This window comes from Eulemur rufifrons, chromosome 3 (genome assembly GCF_041146395.1).
Source record: "Eulemur rufifrons isolate Redbay chromosome 3, OSU_ERuf_1, whole genome shotgun sequence".
Lineage (NCBI taxonomy): Eukaryota > Metazoa > Chordata > Mammalia > Primates > Lemuridae > Eulemur > Eulemur rufifrons.
Window position 1 is genome coordinate 87,367,634 of NC_090985.1, and position 20,385 is coordinate 87,388,018.

The 20,385-nt window shown below is 33.5% G+C and overlaps 1 protein-coding gene across 3 annotated transcripts in view; it reads left to right on the forward strand.

Moving 5' to 3' along the window:
* MYBL1 (MYB proto-oncogene like 1) overlaps positions 1–20,385 on the forward strand; it is a 41,284-nt gene that overhangs the window by 17,531 nt on the left and 3,368 nt on the right. Inside the window, exons 7-15 of one of the 3 annotated variants that reach the window (XM_069466433.1) lie at positions 903–977; positions 1,840–1,944; positions 11,147–11,380; positions 12,483–12,851; positions 14,784–14,926; positions 15,364–15,478; positions 18,928–19,044; positions 19,140–19,244; positions 19,690–19,869. In XM_069466433.1, the coding sequence (XP_069322534.1) occupies positions 903–977; positions 1,840–1,944; positions 11,147–11,380; positions 12,483–12,851; positions 14,784–14,926; positions 15,364–15,478; positions 18,928–19,044; positions 19,140–19,244; positions 19,690–19,869 (1,443 nt within the window). The remainder of the gene's footprint in view (positions 1–902; positions 978–1,839; positions 1,945–11,146; positions 11,381–12,482; positions 12,852–14,783; positions 14,927–15,363; positions 15,479–18,927; positions 19,045–19,139; positions 19,245–19,689; positions 19,870–20,385) is intronic. The other 2 variants (XM_069466434.1, XM_069466435.1) reach the window with 2 other exon arrangements.

Genomic DNA, 20,385 nt, shown 5'->3' on the forward strand with positions numbered 1-20,385 from the left:
GACTTGAAGAAAAAAATAGATCAGTTTGAAATGCTATCACAGATTTTTACGAGAAGTTTGAGAAAGATAAATTTCTAATTTATTGGAGTTATCAAGGTGATCAATAATGATACTAATTGAGTTGTAAAAGTTAAGTTTTATGTTAGAAGTTATCTATAATGATTCTGCATTGGATAGTGATTTAAGTAGGCCATTATGGAAATTAGACAGTTTCATATTTATATTTATTCAATTTTAAGCTTTTTAAAAATACCTTCTCCCATATTTCTTTCTACCACTGCTTACTAAATTCATATACAACTTTAAAATTCTTATTATAAATGTTTTAGAAAAGATGCAGAATGGTGTTTAGTCTATTTTCAGAGTATCTATTAAAAGTATGTGAGTGATTCTGATTAGTTTTCTGAGACAAGTTATAGAAGAAACCTCTATTTTCTTATCTTTCTACTCAAGAGATTGGCATGGGATGGTGGTAAGAGTAGGGCATATGAACATTGAAAAACCTGCTGCAGTCTCTGTCCTTGTGAGTGCTTCATAGGACTAGTCCCTTCCTCTGACAGACAGGAACACAATTAGTTCGTCTTCTCTAGGAGAGAAAGCAACCTTTCTAGTAACAGATTTTAAAAAATATTTGGTGGGTAATGTAGGCATTAATAATGGGCTGATTGGCTGATGATTCTAGGCTAAGTAATACTCATATTTCATCTAGGAGAAGTTAAAGGCCTTTCCTAAGTGTTAGTAGTTATTAGATAAGAAACTATTGTAGGTATGAATTTTCAAAATTATAGCAATACTAAGTTTTTCATGTTGATATTTAGTCAAAAGTTTTTGGTATTTGCCTCAGATTTTAAACATTTTTATAGCATTATATGTATGATAGTAATACTTTGGTTACTTTTTAGATCCCTGGCTATCAGTATGTGTCACCTGAAGGCAATTGTGTAGAACATGTTCAGACTTCTTCTGCCTTTATTCAGGTAACTTTCATTTACAACAAAAAACAAATGTGTTCAAGCATATTTTAAAAGCCTAATAGTGGCCGGGCGTGGTGGCTCATGCCTGTAATCATAGCACTCAGAGGCCAAGGTGGGAGGATCATTTGAGGTCAGGAGTTCAAGACCAGCCTGAACAAGAGCGAGACCCCCTCTCTACTAAAAGTAGCAAAAAATAGCTAGGTGTGGTGGCACATACCTGTAGTCCCAGCTACTTGGGAGGCTGAGGCTGGAGGATTGCTTGAGCCCAGGAGTTTGAGGTTGCTGTGAGCTAGGCTGACGTCATGGCACTCTAGCCCAAGCAACAGAGTGAGACTGTGTCTCAAAAAAAAAAAGTTTAATAGTGCCTGTTTCCTCATTATACTAGGATAAAAACGATACTTATTTATCCGGTTTACTTTGTTATAACGTTAAAGGAGAAAGTGTCTAAGTGGGATTGAAAAATATAAACTGTGTAAATGTAAAGTAATTGACAACACCAGTGTGGTGATCCTTTTATTCTGTCCACTTAAAGCATTCAAATTATCAATGCACATATTGGATAGAATATATTAAGATTTAATAATCTAAAATATTCCAGGCATACATTTTTCAACTGATATAGACGATACAACATGTTTTTTTCTGTATTTAAATTTTCCCAAATCTTTTCTGCTAACTTGAAAGTATTTATCAGCACCTCTTGAGATACCAGGGGGATTGTGGTGAGTATTTAGGATTTAGATGCATTAAGCTTTATTATAGAAAATATATTTCATGTTGCATAGAATATAAAAATTAGAACACTAATAATAATAAAGCAATTATGTACGTAGCTTGTGTTTCTCTTTTATTTAACTTATTTTAGCAACCCTTTGTTGATGAAGATCCTGAGAAGGAAAAGAAAATAAAGGAACTTGAGTTACTTCTTATGTCAGCTGAGAACGAAGTTAGAAGAAAGCGCATTCCATCCGTAAGAAATAAGCTTAAGTGTTTAGATTTTATTGTTGGAATCCTTCCTATGTGTGCTTTTATAGTTTTCATCATCTAGAAAGCATATTCAGTATGACTTCAGATTTAATATGGAATAAAAATAGTTTTTTTAATTTGCAACTTTGAGGTTGTCTGATTTTGATATGCCTCTCTTTGAACATATTTTACAATGTTCTACAGTAGGGTGCTTCTTTAATTATAAATGTCAAGCAAACTTAAGGTAAAATCAATATATATATATATATTTGTGAAAATTGTGTGTGATTTAGATTAGTCTTTGGTTTTATTGTAGACATTCCTTGTAATGATGGCTTTAATAGGAAAAATAAAGCTTGAAAAATAAGGAATTTAATAGATATAGAGAGATTTATGAGCTCCAAAATTACTTTTATTTGAAAATTTTTCCTATATTTGGAATATAAATTCAGTAAGTTGGACAAAATAATAACATTAAAAATATGTGAAAAGAGAACATTTAGATTTTATACTCTCTAAAGAACTCTTCCAAAAGAAGAAATTTTATGTGGATGTTGGGTTTTGTTACCAGGTGTGCAAACTATTGTCTGAGATTTGTTTGATGAGAATAACTAGGAGTATTAAAGTAAGATAAATGGTAGTTATTCTAGCAGAGTTAAGCAGGCTATGCTAGGTGGATTAAAAGGAAAAAAGAAAATATTAAATAAGTTTATGCTTACATGACAATTTTCTAAGGTTTTTAATTTTATTTTTAATTGATTTTTCATACATATTCATGAAGTACATAGTGATGTTTCAATATATATAGTGTATATTGATCTGATCAAGGTAATTAGCATATTCATCTCAAACATCATTTCTTTGTGTTGGGGACATTCAATATCTTCCTTCTAGCTATTTGAGACTGTGTGTTGTTAACTATAGTCATCCTACAGTGGTTTAGAACACTAAAACTTTGTTGCTGCTATCTAGCTGTAATTTTGTATCCTCTAACAAATCTCTCCCTATCCCTCCCGTCCCCCTGCCTTTCCCTTAAATGACAGTTTTAAAAGTTTAAAATAATGCCTTGGCCCTTTTTATGTTTAGAAAAGGGTTTTTCTTGGTTTAGGGCTGAATGAAACGACAATACATTGAGAGTGACTGGGAACTCAGACAAAATTACTAAGATAGAATAACCTGAGATCTTAAAATAGTATTATGAGGCCACTGGTGATATCTTCATACTATTTAAGAAGGTATTAATAAAAATGACATTTGTTAATTGTAATAGGCAAGATATAACCATAGGAAATGCAGCTTCTGTTTTGAAACTACAAAAACCAGAAGCAAATAGGAAGACCTGAAGTGTACATATCTTAAAGTTAATTTTGGTTTTAGGAAGCTGCAAATAAATAATTGTTAGAGTCAACATTTGTAGATGATTATATCATGTTTAAACCATTTTGGATTTTTTGATAGTAATCTTAGTTTTTAATTTAACAGGAAAATATAACTAGCTAAAAGAATTACCATTTTACATTAAAAGGGGAGAAAGTTACTAATTTCTTCTTAGAACTTGCTATTGAAAATCCGTTTGCATAAAGATCTGGTTGAATAAGGATATTCTGAATTCCAGAGAGAAGTTGCTGATAAAAAATAGATTCTAGGCCGGGCGCGGTGGCTCACGCCTGTAATCTTAGCACTCTGGGAGGCCGAGGCGGGTGGATCACTCTAGGTCAGGAGTTCGAGACCAGCCTGAGCAAGAGCGAGACCCCGTCTCTACTAAAAATAGAAAGAAATTATATGGACAACTAAAATATATATATATACAAAAAATTAGCCGGGCATGGTGGCGCATGCCTGTAGTCCCAGCTACTCGGGAGGCTGAGGCAGTAGGATCGCTTAAGCCCAGGAGTTTGAGGTTGCTGTGAGCTAGACTGATGCCATGGCACTCACTCTAGCCCGGGCAACAGAGTGAGACTCTGTCTCAAAAAAAAAAAAAAAAAAAAAAAAAAAAAATAGATTCTATACACATACAAAATATTTATTTTTTTAAATAATTATGTTATAATAATTATAGCCATTTTACTGAGTATCCATTATGTTCCACTCTTATAGATGTTTTATGTGTTTTATGTTAGATGTGTTCTTGGTAATCCTCACTTTAACTCTGTGAGATAGGTTATAAGAGATTCAGATTTAGGTCTGTATGATTGCAACCCTGTGGTTTTCCACTGGGTCAGGTTACCTCCCTGTTTGTCTTCTGGATCTTTTTTCCACCTGCAAACTCAATTGAAAGGCATATATGGTTTGGAAGCTATCTCTTGAAAGTGATTAATTAAGAAGGTAGCTATGCTAATGAAATAAGGTTGCTTTAATTTCTTTTATTAGGAAACTTTAAAACAGGTGAAACTTGCTTTGCAACAATGTTTTTTCACCTTATTTAACTTGAAACTTAATATTTTGTTATTGTGACTCTCTAGCACATTCTGGTAATTTTTATTTATAATAGTAATAGTTACCATTTATTGAGTGCTTCCTATAGAGTGGGCAATGTGCCCCCTGCAATATTGCAGCTGCTAGCCACATTTAATTTTAAATAAAATTTAAAATTCAGTTCCTCATTTGTACTTATAGCCACATTTTGGTTGCTCATGTGGCTCGTGGCTCCCATATCAAGCAGCTGTTGGATATAGAACATTTTCATCATCTCAGAAAGTTCTGAGATGTGCTGGACAGTGCTGCACACTTTACATGTTTTTTCTCATTCATGAGTCTTAAAGGTCTCTTTTCTTAATTTTTATTATAATACGCTAGGAAGCTAGGCTTACAAGATAAGTAAATTGTCCATTATATGTCTCTGAAGAAATAAAGAAAAATGACATAGGTCTCTGACTTCAAAGGATTTACTCTGCAATGGGGTCCTAGACAAGAAACAGGATATAGTATGATAAAATAAGTCATAAAGGTTTTATTTTTGCTTTTATTATTTTTACTTGATACATCATAATTGTACATATTTATAGGGTGCAGTGTGATATTCTGATATGTGTATACAATGTGTAATGATCAAGTCAGGGTAATTCGCATATCTGTCATCTCAAACATTTATTTCTTTGTGTTGGCCGCATTTGAATTCTGCTCTTATAGCTATTTGAAAATATACAATAAGTTGTTAATTATAGTCACCCTATAGTGCTATAAAGCACTGGAACTTACTCTTCCTGTCTAGCTATACTTAGGTATCCATTAACTTTGACTATTTCCCCCTCCCCCATCTACTTCCCCACCTCTAGTAACCACTGTTCTGTGCTCTACTTCTATGAGATCAACTGTTTTAGCTTCCATATATAAGTGAAAATATGCAATATTTATCTTTCTCTGCTTGACTAATTTCATTTAACATGTCCTCCAAGCTTATCTATGTTGCAATGAATGACAGAATTTCATTCTTTTTTATGACTAAATAGTATTACATTGTGTGTGTGTGTATGTATGTGTGTGTGCATATATGTATTATCCATTCAGCTGTTGATGGATACTTAGGTTTATTCCATGTCTTGGCTATTGTGAATAGTGCTGCAGTAAACAAGGGGGTACAGAGAACTCTTCCTCATGTTGATTTCCTTTCCTTTGGATGTATACCCAATAGTGGGATTGCTAGATCATGTGATAGTTCTATTTTTAGTTTTTTAAGGAATCTCCATACTATTTTCCATAATGGCTACTAATTTACATTCCCTCCAACAGTGTGTAAGAGTTCCCTTGTCTCTGTATCCTCACCAGCGTTTGTTATTTTTTTTTGTCTTTTTGATAGTAATCATTCTAACACGGGTGAGATGATATCTCATTGTGGTTTTGATTTGCATTTCCCTGATGATTAATGATGTTGAGCATTTTTTCATATGCCTGTTGACCATTTGTATGTCTTCTTTTAAGAGATGTCTGTTCAACTCATTTGCCCATTTTTTAACTGGATTTTTTTTTTTTTTTGCTGTTGAGTGGTTTTAGTTCTTTGTATATTCTGAATATTAATTCTTTGTTGGATGAATAGTTTATATATATTTTCCCCCATTCTACAAGTTGTCTCTTTGCTCTGTTGATTGTTTCCTTTGCTGTGCAGAAGCTTTTTAGTTTTATATAATCCAATTTATCTATTTTTGCTTTTGTTGCCTGTGCTTTTGAGGCCTTCTCTAGAAAATCTGCCCAGACCAGTATCCTGAAGCATTTCCCGTATGTTTTCTTCTAGTAGTTTTGTACTTTCCTGTCTTACATTTAAGTCTTTAATCTATTTTGAGTTGATTTTTTATTTATGATGACAGAGAAGGGTCTAGTTTCATTTTTCTGCATCTGTATATTCAGTTTCCCGAGCACCATTTATTGAAGAGACTGTCCCTTCTCCAGTGAATGTTCTTGTTGCCTTTGTCAAAAATTAGTTGGCTGTGAATACATGGATTTATTTCTGGGTTCTCTGTTCTGTTCCATTGGTCCATATGTCTGTTTTTATGTCAGTATCATGCTGTTTGGGTTACTATAGCTTTGTAGTATACTTTGAAGTCTGGTAGTGTGATGCCTCCAGCTTTGTTCTTTTTGCTCAGGATTGTTTTGGCTGTTCAGGGTTTTTTGTAGTTCCATACCAATTTTAGGATTGTTTGTCCTAATTTTGTGAAGATGGTCATTGGTATTTTGATAGAGATTACATTGAATCTATAGTTCGTTTTTGGTATTATGGTAATTTTCACAATATTAATTCTTCCAATCCATGAACATGGGATGTCATTCCATTTTTTTTTTTGTATGTTCTTTTCAATTCCTTTCACCAGTGTTTTATAGTTTTCCTTGTAGAGATCTTTCACCTTCTCGGTTAAATTTATTTCTGGGGTTTTTGGTTTTTTGTTTTTGTTTTTGTTTTTTTTTTTTTTGCTATTGTGAATGAGATTGCTTTATTGATTTCTTTTTCTGCTAGTTTGTTGATGGTGTATAGAAACACTACTAGCTTTTGTATGTTTATTTCATATCCTACACCTTTACTGAATTTATCAGTTCTAAGAATTTTTTGGTGGAGCTTTTAGGGTTTTCTGTACATAAGATCATTTTATCAGCCTACTGGGACAATTTGGGACTTCTTTCCAATTTGGATGCCTTTTATTTTTTTCTCTTGCCTAATTTCTCTGGCTGGAATTTACAGTACTGTGTTGAATACAAGTGATGAAAATGGGCATCCTTGTCTTGTTCCAGATCTTAGAGGAAAAGCTTTCAACTTTTCCTTGTTCAGCATGTTGTTTGCTGTGTGTTTGTCATATATGGCCTTTATTGTGTTGAGGTACGTTCGTTCTATACCTAACTTGTTGAGAGTTTTTAATCATGAAGGGATGTTGAATTTTATCAAAATTTTTATATGTGTCTTTTGAGATGATCATATAGTTTTTGTCTTTCATTCTGTTGATGTGATGTATCATATTTATTAATTTGCGTATTTTGGACCATCCTTGCCTCCCTGGGATAAATTCTACTTGATCATGGTAAATGATCTTTTTATTGTGCTGCTGAATTCTGTTTGCTAGTATTTTGTTGAGGAGTTTTGCAGTCTCTGTTCGTCAGGGATATTGGCCTATTGCTTTTTTGTTGTTTTGGACTTGTCTGGTTTGGTATCAAGGTAATATTGGCCTTGTAGAAGTCAGTTTGGAAGAATTCTCTCTTCAATTTTCTGGAATAATTTGAAAAAAATTGGCATTAGCTTTTATTTTTTTTAATTGGCTATTTTTTTTATTTCAGCATACTATGGGGGTACAAATGTTTAGGTTACATATATTGCCTTTGCCCTGCCGAGTCAGAGCTTCAAGCATGCCCATCCCGCAGATGGTGCACACCGTACCCATTAGGTGTGAATATACCCATCCCCTCCTCCCTCCCCCACCCCCACCTGTCCGACACCCGATGAATGTTACCACTATATGTACACATAAGTGTTAATCAGTTAATACCAATTTGATGCTGAGTACATGTGGTGCTTGTTTTTCCATTCTTGTGATACTTCACTTAGAATGGGTGCCAGCTCTATTCAAGATAATACAAGAGGTGCTAGATCACCATTGCTTTTTGTGGCTGCATTGATTCTTTTTTAAATGTTTGGTAGAGGCCGGGCGCGGTGGCTCACGCCTGTAATCCTAGCACTCTGGGAGGCCGAGGCGGGTGGATCGCTCGAGGTCAGGAGTTCGAGACCAGCCTGAGCAAGAGCGAGACCCCGTCTCTACTAAAAATAGAAAGACATTATATGGACAACTAAAAATCTATATAGAAAAAATTAGCCGGGCATAGTGGCGCATGCCTGTAGTCCCAGCTACTCGGGAGGCTGAGGCAGTAGGATCGCTTAAGCCGAGGAGTTTGAGGTTGCTGTGAGCTAGGCTGACGCCACGGCAGTCACTCTAGCCTAGGCAACAAAGTGAGACTCTGTCTCAAAAAAAAAAAAAAAAAAAATGTTTGGTAGAATTCTGCAATGAAGCCATTGGGTCCTGGGCTTTTCTTTGATGGGAGACTTTTTTAAAATCACAAATTCAATCTTGGTATTTGTAATTGGTCTGTTCAGGTTTTCTGTTTCTTCTTGGTTCAATTCTGGTAGGTTGTGTATGTCCAGGAATTCATCCTTTTCCCTAGGTCTTGTAATTTGTTGGTATATAATTGTTTGTAATAGTCTCTAATGATCCTTTGTATTTCTATAATATTAGTTGTAATGTCTTCTTTTTAATTTCTGATTTTATTTATTTGGGTCTTTTCTCTTTTTTTCTTAGTTAATCTGTCTCATGGTTAGTTAATTTTGTTTATCTTTTCAAAAAACCAACTTTTTGTTGATCTTTTGTATGTTTTTCAGTCTCAATTTCATTTATTTCTGCTTTGATCTTTATTATTTTTTTTCCTTCTAATTTTGGCTTTTGTTTGTTCTTGCTTTTCTAATCTTTGAGATACATCATTAGGTAGTTTATTTGAAATCTTTCTTCTTTTTTGAGGTAGGGATTTATTTCTATAAACTTCCCTGTTGATACTGCTTTTGCTGTATCCCATAGGTTTTGGTATGTTGTTTCTGTTTTCATTTGTTTCAAGAAATTTTTAAAAATTTCCTTCTCAATTTCTTTATTGACCCTTTGGTTGTTCAGGAACATGTTGTTTAATTTCAATGTATTTGTACAGTTTTAAAAGTTTCTCTTTGACTGGGTGTGGTGGCTCATGCCTGTAATTCTAGCATTCTGGGAGGCTGAGGCAGGAGGATTGGTTGAGCTCAGGAGTTCAAGACCACCCTGAGCAAGAGTGAGACCCACCCCCACCTCGCCCTGTCTCTACTGAAAAGAAAAAAAAAAGAAATTAAAAAAAAAGTTTCCCTTGTTATTGATTTCTGGTTTCATTCCATTTGAGAAGATACTTGATATGATTTTATTTCTTTTAAATTTGTTGAGACTTGTTTCATGGCCTAAGTGGTCTATCCTAGAGAATGTTCCATGTGCTGATAAAAAGCATGTGTGTTCTATAGATGTTGGATGAGATATGCTATATGTGTTTGTTAGGTCCATTTGATCTAAAGTGCAGTTTAAAGCCCATGCTTCTTTGTTGATTTTCTATCTAGATGATCTGTTCGTTGCTGAGAGTGGGGTGTTGACATCCCCAACTATATTGTATTGGAGTCTATTATTCCCTTTAGATCTAATATTTTCATCATATATCTTGGTGTTCCAGTGTTGGGTGCATATATATTACAATTGTTACATCCTCTTTCTGAATTGATCCCTTTATCATTATATAATGATCTTCTTCATCTGTTTTTAGTTTTTGACTTAAAGTCTGTTTTATCTAAGTATAGCTACTGTTACTTGCTTTTAGTTTTCATTTAAATGAAATATCTTTTCCCGTCCCTTCACTTTCAGTCAATATATGTCTTTACAGGTTAAGTGAGTTTCTTGTACATAGCATATATAATTGGGTCATTTTTAAAATCCACTTGGCCAGTATATATTTTTTAAGTGGGGAATTTGATCCATTAACATTTAAGGTTATCATTGATAAGTGAGGACTTATTTTGTTAATTGCCACTTTGTTCCTTTCTTCGTCTCTTATTGTTTATCATTGTGGTTTGGTGGTTTTCTTTATATTAAGGTTTGATTATTTTCTCTCTTTTTTGCATATATGCTCTATCAGTGAGTTTTATACTTTTGCCTGTTTTCATGGTAGTGATTATCACTTTTTTCCTTCCAGCTGTAGGACACTCTTGAACATTTCTTGTAAGGCCAGTCTAGTGGTGATGAATTCTGCTTGCTTGGGAAAGTCTTTATTTCTCCCTAAATTCTGAAGAATAGCTTTTCTGGGTATAATATTCTTGGCCGCCATTTTTTTTTCTTTTAGCACTTTGAATATATCATTTCATTCTCTTGGCTTGTAAGGTTTCTGTGGAGAAATCTGCTGTTAGTGTAATAGAGATTCCCTTATATGTGACTTAACACTTTTGCTGTATTTGGAATTCTTTGTCTTTCACTTTTGACAATTTTTAAGTCACAAAGTTTTATGGGAACACATAGGAGAGGTACCTGTTTTAGATTCAGGTAGTCAAGGAAGGGTTAGTGGAAGAAGTCCTAATTGAGCTGTCTTGAAGATAGATAATGATTATATATTAGCAAGATAGGTGAATTAGGACATTATTATAAATGGAACAGGTGAAAGTTTAAATCAGATGAAGTACTTTCCAATATTTGAACTGTGTCTTAAATGAAGAATGGGATTTTCTTTGGTCAGTAGGTTAGTGAGCATTCAGATAAAGGGAGCAACAGTATGTGCAAAGACACTCCAGGGTAAAAAGAGTATAATTCATTGGGGAATTGCATTTATTATAGCTGGATATTCCCTGCGAGAGGGCTTATGAGTGAAAGTGTTAGGAGATGAAGTTTGAAAGGAAAAGAGAAGCCAGAGTCTAAGAGTTTAGACTTTATGTTGTATATAAATTCTTGTTTTATATTACCATGATTTTATAGGTAAAAAAATTTAATAGAAAAAAAAATACAGTTAAGTTATAAGATTTAATGAAAAAATTTTTATACAAATTTCGAAGAAAAACCATATATTTGCTACCATATTTTTAGCTGAAATGATATGAACTATGTTGTTCTAGAAAAACTTTCATTTAAAATCTAAATTTATGCCTATATTGAGAATGACAAGTAATATTCAAATTTCTTTTGTACTTTTAGCAGCCTGGAAGTTTTTCTAGCTGGTCTGGTAGTTTCCTTGTGGATGATAGCATGACTAATACTCTAAATAGCCTCGACGAGCACGCTCGTGAGTTTTATGGTATGGATGAAAATCAGGCTGTGTCTGCTCAGCAGAATTCACCCACGAAGTTCCTGGCTGTGGAGGCAAATGCTGTGCTGTCCTCTCTGCAGACCATTCCAGAATTTGCAGAGACTCTAGAACTTATTGAATCTGTAAGTTAGAAATTGTGAGATTATCAAAAGCTTAATTTTAGTTACCTGGTTTCATGCTCAGAAACTCAGTTTAATGGACATTGACCCATTGTATGTTAAGCATTTTGTATGCCACACTTAATTTGTTCTGATATTTTGCAGTGGCTTCTGGCAAAAAAAAAAAAAAAAAGTTAAAATTTTTCTCAAATATGTGCCCTGTATAGAATTTTTAAAAATTTAAAACTTAATTCATTTGTTTATTATACAAGTTGTACAAGTGCATTAGAGAAAGTTGGAAATTAGAGGAAACTGTAAAGAAAAAAATTAAAATTCCTCATAATCCCAGAGTTAATAATTTGATGTATTACTTTCATTCTGTGTTCTATACATGTAAAACACATATGTACAGTATACATTTTAAAACCAAATATACACATATGTATTATGTTTGTGGATTTTTTTGGTCTTCCACTTATATCATGAGCATGTCTCTGTTTTCTTAATTGTTTTTTAAACTTGAATTTTAGTGGCTTTATAGTATTCCATCAAATGAATGTAAGAGAATTTATTTACCCAATGCACCATTATTATTGGACATTTAGGTGGTATCTAGTTTTTCAGTATTACAAATAACAAAGCAGAACATATTTATATAAAGCTTTGTACAAAATCATGATTTATGTCCTTAGGTTATATTGAATTTCTGGATCAAAGTGTGTCAGCTTTTTTAACATGTTCCATATACATTACCAAACGATTATGCAGAATATGATAGTATCTTCCTGATGTGGACTAGAACTTGAAGTTTTATGATAAATTGTACTTTTTTATGATAACTTAATAAAATGATTTGTTTCTTTTATTTAAAATACTTTGACAGCAAGCTTCAGCTGCTGAATTAGATGAGCTATTACGTATTTTGAAATGTTCCAAATTGGCATTGTAGGAAAACCATAATCTGTTCCTCTCAAATGTTCTTGCTTAAAAAAAAGATGTCCAAGGAAAGCCTGTTTCTGCTGATAAAAATGAGTAGTTAACTCTGTGGAAATCATCATCCTCTGTTCAAGATCAGATTTAATTAGGTTATAGCATTAACTTTAGCTAAGAATTTAATTTATTGCAGGATCCTGTAGCATGGAGTGATGTTACCAGTTTTGATCTTTCTGACGCTGCTGCTTCTCCTATCAAGTCCACCCCAGTTAAACTAATGAGAATTCAACACAATGAAGGAGCCATGGAATGTCAATTTAATGTCAGTCTTGTACTTGAAGGGAAAAAAAATAGTTGTAATGGTGGAGACAGTGAGGCTATTCCTTTAACATCCCCAAATGTGGCCAAGTTTAGCACGCCACCAACCATCCTCAGAAAGAAGAGAAGAATGCGAGTGGGTCAGTCCCTAGGCAGCGAACTTGGTGATGGCTCATTCAGCGATGGTGGTAATACAGCATTAAAACACACACCAGTGAAAACACTACCATTTTCTCCTTCACAGGTAGTAGTGTTGTTTTTGTTTATGTTCCAAATGTTGATGAGCTAGATTAAATTAGATCTTTAATATCCTTACTAGCATTTGGTTGCTTTGATAATGCATAAAAATAGATAATGTGTTTAAATGTATACATGAGAATGCTAAACTCTGATAGATCAGAAAGTGTCTGCATAAGTATAGTAGGTGCATTATAGTAGCCTACAATTTTTAGAGCTAAAAGGGACATTTTCTTTATCCTGTAGTCCCACATCTTTTTAGAACTCATCAGTAAACAGGCCCCAAAAGATGAAATGATTTGCCCAAATTTATCTAGTATGGTACTGAGACTGAGATCCAGTTCATGACTGTTCAGTAGATGTACCAGATAAAGGTATAAAGAGACCTCATCTATTTACAGTAATTTAGATTTTAGTTTGCCTATTGAATTTTTCTTCTTATGTTCTTTGGAAGAAACTTAGGCAGCTGCTTACTATAAGAGTTTTATGTGTCAGGAGATTTTCTAGGGATGTCCAGAACTACCTGCTTCTCCTAGTAATGTCCCTGGGCAGGAGATGTTTATATTAGGACAGTTTCTTATTGAACACTTGCTATGTTCCCGGCTGTGTGCCAGACACTTCTTATAGCATCTCAGTTAATCCACTTTCAAAAAACCTTAGGAGTTACATGGAATAAAATTCCGAAGTTGGGCTACATTTCCACGGTCACACTTAGTAACATATGGAGCTGCTGGTATTTGCTGAAAGCATTTGACAGAGGTTAAAAAGTTTAATGGGAAAATAAGGGAGTTTAATGGTCAAATAAATATACATGGAGAATGCTGGGATATTGTTGGAGGTTTTGAGACTGGAAAAATGAATAGGATCTGACAGTACACAAACACTGCGATCTCTGAAAATTGTGCATCTTGTGCTTCAGAGGATTCTATTTACATAGACTATGATGTAAATAGTGCGTCCCTCCACCCCCACCACATTCCTCAGAGTTAAAATGCATTGGGGAAGGTGAATCAGGCTTGAGCACATTAGCAGTTTTCTATTTCCGGAGTTTTATATACTAGCAATTTTTGAAATGTGAATTCTAAGGTGGAAAGTGGCTGAAAGGCGCTTATATCCCATGGCAAAATGCTTGGGTTTTATACTGTAAAAGAGGGTTTGATTGCTAATCTTAGGATAAGGTAAATTCAGATATTAGGCGCAAGAAGTGATAGAGCTAGAATTCACTCCAGTTATAAGTAGCCTTGAAGCAATTTCTGCTTCTTTATATAACTGCTTCTAGTCTGTTGGCTACAAAAATAAATTAGTATTTCACAATTGTGTGTAAGTTAAGGCCCAATGAATAAATCATGTAATTTAGAAAACGGACTCTGTGATATCAATTTTGACTGCTCAGAGGTTCTGTGCTGTGTTCTAGATAGTCAAATTCGCCAGACAGCTGTATGTCTTATCAGCAAAAGATTATTATTATATTCTGAATTCAAAGTACTCTCATAGAATAAAGGCCACTTAAGATCATTTATTAATAAGAGCCAAAAAACTTATTTTTTTCAGTTACGCTGTTTTACAAAACTGTTACATTTAACACAGCAGCTATTTATGGTTTCTATTGATCCCTATTTGATAATATACTATTTATAAAAATTTTTGTGTTATGTTTTATAACTTCTGAATATTTGTTGAACAACTGTTTTTTGAATGCCCATATGTGTTAAACATTGTTCTAAGAGCTGGGGAAGCAGCTATGAACAAAACAGACAAAAATTCCTGCCCTCGTGGAGCTTAATTTCCATGAAGTGGAGTGTAAATATAATATTATTGATAATCTGCTCCTAAGTAATTTGAAAATCTTATCAGTTTAATATTTGTGTAAGGATTTTGATGTTCTAGAAATTGTCTTTAAACTCTCTTCCCTAAACTAAAAACTAAACTCTCTTTTTAGTTTTTCAACACATGTCCTGGAAATGAACAACTTAATATAGAAAATCCTTCATTTACATCTACCCCTATTTGTGGGCAAAAAGTTCTCATTACAACTCCTCTTCATAAGGAAGCAACTCCCAAAGATCAAAAGGAAAATGTAGGGTAAGTAGCTATTAAATAACTGTGCTAGAGAAAATGGGGAGTATAGTATCAAGAATAGATTACCTTTTGTCCATATAAATAACATGTATCATAATCCCTATTCATACAGGACTTACAATTTTTTTTAAAAAATCATAACCTTATGTTTTATCCCTAGGACAGTGAAAACCAGCTAAATATAGTGTCAAACTTTGATTTCGAGCAAAACAACATTTTTAGTACTATTTTCCTACATTAGTCTTTTTTAAATTTTAAGATAATTGATTAGAATAAGAATTACTGTAGTCATGCATACTTTAGAATAGCCCTAGAATGTTTAAATAAAGCATGTGTATATGCAAGAAAATTGAGTGTATGCTTATATCATGGCTTTGCCTTCCTTAACTTGTATGAAATCAAATTGTGACTATAATACAAATATCTAAATGATTGGATAGGTTTAGAACACCTACTATTAGAAGATCTATATTGGGCACCACACCAAGAACTCCTACTCCTTTTAAGAATGCACTTGCTGCTCAGGAGAAAAAATATGGACCTCTTAAAATTGTGGTATGTATATTCTTTTTATTTTTAAGAATTTTCCTAATTTTAATAAAACACAAATTGTAATTTTTATCACTTTGGTTTTTAACATTTAAAAAAGGATATTCACTGAAACTGATACAAAGTTTTATCTTTTGATTTATAAGTTTGCATTTGTGTTAATCTTTTTTCTTGACTTGTAAATAAACCTTTGCTTGGCTTATTTTGAATTCTTTATATCATCTAGAGAAAGCAAATCAGGTGTCAGAACCCTTTTCTTAATGCTAAAATCCACATTCTAGTAGTTTCAGTAGTGGTTACCTGCAGTAGAATAAAACACTCTTACTATTTTGATATACTGAAGCACTTTCATAATGATATTTAGGAAACTGATAGATCAGGTACCTCCTTAAGGCTCAGTTTCCTCTTCTGTGCAAAGATCATAAAACACATCCCAAATTGTTATTGTAAAGGTAAAAGAGATATAATAGAAGTAAAGGGGCTTGTTCTGAGTTTTATTTATTTATTTTTTTTTTGAGACAGAGTCTCGCTTTGTTGCCTGGGCTAGAGTGAGTGCCGTGGCATCAGCCCAGCTCACAGCAACCTCAAACTCCTGGGCTTAAGCAATCCTACTGCCTCAGCCTCCCGGGTAGCTGGGACTACAGGCATGTGCCACCATGCCTGGCTAATTTTTTCTATATATATTTTAGTTGGCCAGATAATTTCTTTCTATTTTTAGTAGAGACGGAGTCTCGCTCTTGCTCAGGCTGGTCTCAGGCTGGTCTCGAACTCCTGACCTTGAGCAATCCGCCCGCCTCAGCCTCCCAGAGTGCTAGGATTACAGGCGTGAGCCACCGCGCCCGGCCTGAGTTTTAAGTAGTACATGTTTGGTTGCTGCTATTGGTACTCGAATAGTAGTAGTAGCAGTAGTAGTTCATGAATGAATAGAGCTGGGAAGTGAAGTTATCTGTGCTTTCGTTGCATATTGTCACCTTTGAAATATCTTGGAAAAGCTGTGGGTATTCTAGGCAGATATAGATTTCTAACAAGTTTAAAATACTGGTCACTTCCAGGATACTTTAGTTATGTCCTTCTATTTTTAGTTATTTTTTATGTAGATTCATCAATAAATGCTAGCTTACTTGATTTATTTTCTACCAAAAGGCATGCCACTCTAATCTTCCAATCTTTTCCTTTGTTTTGAAATATTGTTTTAGAAGGTTTATAAGGTTGATCAAGTCTTTTTGTCACTTAGCTATATATACTGCTGTCAACAATCATATTATCTTTAGAGCTTTCTAGACTTTTTATGCATGTACATGTAGCAAAAATGAGATCACACTTTATGTACTATTTTGTAACCTGTTTTTTCTAATTTAACCAAATTAATGTATATATCTATCCCATAATTATTAATGTTTACAAATATTCCATTGTATGGAATCACCTAGTTGATTTAACTAATGTTTCAGTATTTTGTTGTTCATTTAAAAAATTCATCATTCATTCAGCAAATATTGATTGAGTGCCCAATAGGTGCCAGGCACTGTGTTGGGCATTGAGGATGTAATGTTAGACAAGTAAACAGTGATTTGAAGGCATTTAAAAATTCTGCAGAGAGTCTGGGTCATCTGATTAACATAATAATAGGGAATAATGGTATGTGGGAGATTAGGTTTCAAACTACCTAGAGGCCCCGCGGGGGGCCCCCCCCCCCCCCCCCCCCCCCCCCCCCCCGTCAGTTTTGTTTACTGGCCTTCTGGCATGTTTTTTTTGTTTGTTTGTTTGTTTGTTTGAGTTTAATTTGGAATGAGACCTTCTGGCATTTTTAATTTAATACCAGCAGCACTCACAATTCTTTGGATAGAATTTTTCCGTTGCCAAAACAGATTACTTTCAGCAATTTAAGATAAAAGGAAGATAATGATTTAGCAATTATTAATAAAAATATTGATAAGCCCATACATTTCTTTGCAATAAGCTGACTTTTTAGTTTTCCTGCTCCTCCTCCTCAAGTTATTTACTGAGTACCTACTATGTGCTAACCACTTAGCTTTCTAATATATGTTACTATGAATCAAATGTACTTCTTGGAGATTGGCTTTAGAATTTTAATCAGGTGCATCTTGAATGTTGGTTGCCTTTTTAATAAACATTGATTCTTCTAAGGTTTACTGAAAATTACTCAAAAGTAAAAACTCTGTGGAAATCCTTTAAGTATAAATTTCTATTAATTTTGGTAGTCAAATCTGAAAAATATTAAATGTAGTAGTTCTTTGCTTTTATCACATTGGGACAATTAAGAGACTAGTTCTTGGTAGTGAATGAATTCATCTGTGTCCAAGCCACTACTCTAGGACATTTATATTCTTAAAGGGGAAAAAAAACAGATTCTTTTTAAGAACACCTAATCTACGTTCTTGATGAAATGTAATCCTTAAAACAAGAGCTCTTAGAGAAATATACAAAAACACCAACATAATTTCTGTATGTGTCAAGCTCTAGATGAGAGCATTTTAAAATTTTATTTCCATTTTAAAAGTTTTTGTAAATGCTGAAAAACCTCATTTATATATGAATACTATTCTCCCTAACTTTGCTGGCTGAGTGTATAAGCTGCCGGTCATTAAGTACTACCAGTTTGTTTTATTATTTAGTAGAGGTTTGATTACATTTTTAAAAAGTAGATCTTGGTTATGATGGGTATAAATTAGATATAATTTTTAAATTTTTTCTGAGTTATAAGGTATGCTTACCTATTTGATAGAAAGCTAGATGAGTAAGTAATATTTTGAGACTATTCATTACTCATCTCACACTCAAGTTCCTGTCTTTTTGTAACCTGCTCTCCCACACTCCAAGACACACACAGACACACACCCTCCTATACTCTCTCAAATACACACACACACACACACACACACGTACACACAATCACTCAATTCCTTCTTGGATACTGTGTCTCAGCTCTACCCTTAGGGCTAGGTATACAAAGATGAAAAAAGCGTGATTACTCCTCCCAAGTAGTTCACAATCTTAGTGGTAAGAGAAACATAGAAACTAGTAATAACACTCTATGTAATAAATACATGAAAGTAGAGTAAGTAAAGCTAGTATATTTCCAAGTTGTTCTACGTTTCCTATTTTTCCTATTGTTATATAAAAAAATACTTGAGAAATAGTCTTTTTTCTGTTTAATTCTGAAGATTCTGATTGAAGCAAGAGCTACAATAGCTTCCCCAAAAAGGAATGTTTTTGTTTAGTAGGCTAGAATGAAGAAATTGCTGCACTTCATTCAATGCTTACAAATGCACAATATTATTTTTGCCATAAAACTGATTAGTTAATTGATATATCTATAGAGACTAGAGGATAATGTCAATAATGAAAAAGTATAAAAGATGGGTTTTTTATATATGTAGGGAGAAAAAGGAATTGCTATAAGTGACTTAAAAACCCTTTTAAAAACAATTTAGTCCCAGCCACTTGCCTTCTTGGAAGAAGATATTCGGGAAGTTTTAAAAGAAGAAACTGGAACAGATATATTCCTCAAAGAGGAAGATGAACCTGCTTACAAAAGCTGCAAACAAGAGGTAATCTTTCAGTAGTATCATTATTATATTAAGAAAAGTCTTATTGTGTCCAAATGACTTTGCCATAAAGCTTGTATGTAAATTATTCATTCTAGCAAACTGCTTCTGTGAAGAAAGTCAGAAAATCACTAGTCTTAGATAATTGGGAAAAAGAAGAACCAGGCACTCAACTATTGACTGAAGACATTGCAGACATGCAGGTTTGTAAAGAATTATTATTTTTCTAAATGGTTGCTTTAAGTCCTAGTGTTCTTGTTTTTTACTCACTGTGTAGCTAGTTCATTAGAGATTCATCGAGAGGTTTTTTTAGTATCATTCTGCCTAATTCAGAGAGAAACTATTAACTGTAGAGAAGATTTTATTTACTTCTTTGTTTTTTATATTTGTTTTGTTATGAGAGGAGTTAGCTCTCTTATATATGATGTCAAAAACTGGTAGTTCTCAAAAATGTAAATTTCAAAATTTATCTTTGGTTCATTTCCAAAATATTTAATATTACTACATTACTAGAAATTTCTTTGGGGCCAACCACTTTCTTGGGGGGAAATGAACAGGGCTTCCACTACCACTTACTCAGTAGTCTCTCTGTTTGTCTTCATTTTTGAATTAGTTATTTTATTTTCCTCTTTCTTTTTTCTCTCTTAGTCAGAGAATATATTTACAACATCTTTATTCATGATACCATTATTGGAAATGCATGACAATAGGTGCAACTTGACTCCTGAAATACAAGATATAAATTCAACCAACAAAACATATACACTTACTAAAAAGAAACCAAATATTAACACTTCCAAAGTTGTCAAATTGGAAAAGAATCTGCAGGTATGGACTTAAACATTTTTTTAGTGATTTTTGTTGTTGTTTAATCAATGATCACTTTGGACTTACTGATCACAAATTATACTTTTTCTTTTAAATTTGACTATAGCAGTAACTAAACATTCACCATTATTTTGTCACTCAAATTAGATTTGAGTTTGAGATACTCATTCATCAGGGCACATATAAACTAAACGATTGGAGTTGTAGCCAGAGACTCTGGTGATTTCTTAAGCACTATTTCTTTTTAAACTCAAGACACATAAATCCACTTCTGGCACCTCTTTTCCTATAACAAATATGAATAGCTCTAATTGTTATCCTGAAAAGGGTAAGTGGTTGGAAGCAGTTTCAGCATGACTTTATTGTTATAATAGTTTCCATTGAACTTTTTTGGCTTAGAAGTTGTAAAGCATAATCCTTTTTTCTTGCTGTGTGGCCAGTATGTGCTGCAAATGAAGGCTGGAAAACTTTTTACTGTGTTATCTTAAAAGTTAACCTTTTATTATCTTAAAAGTT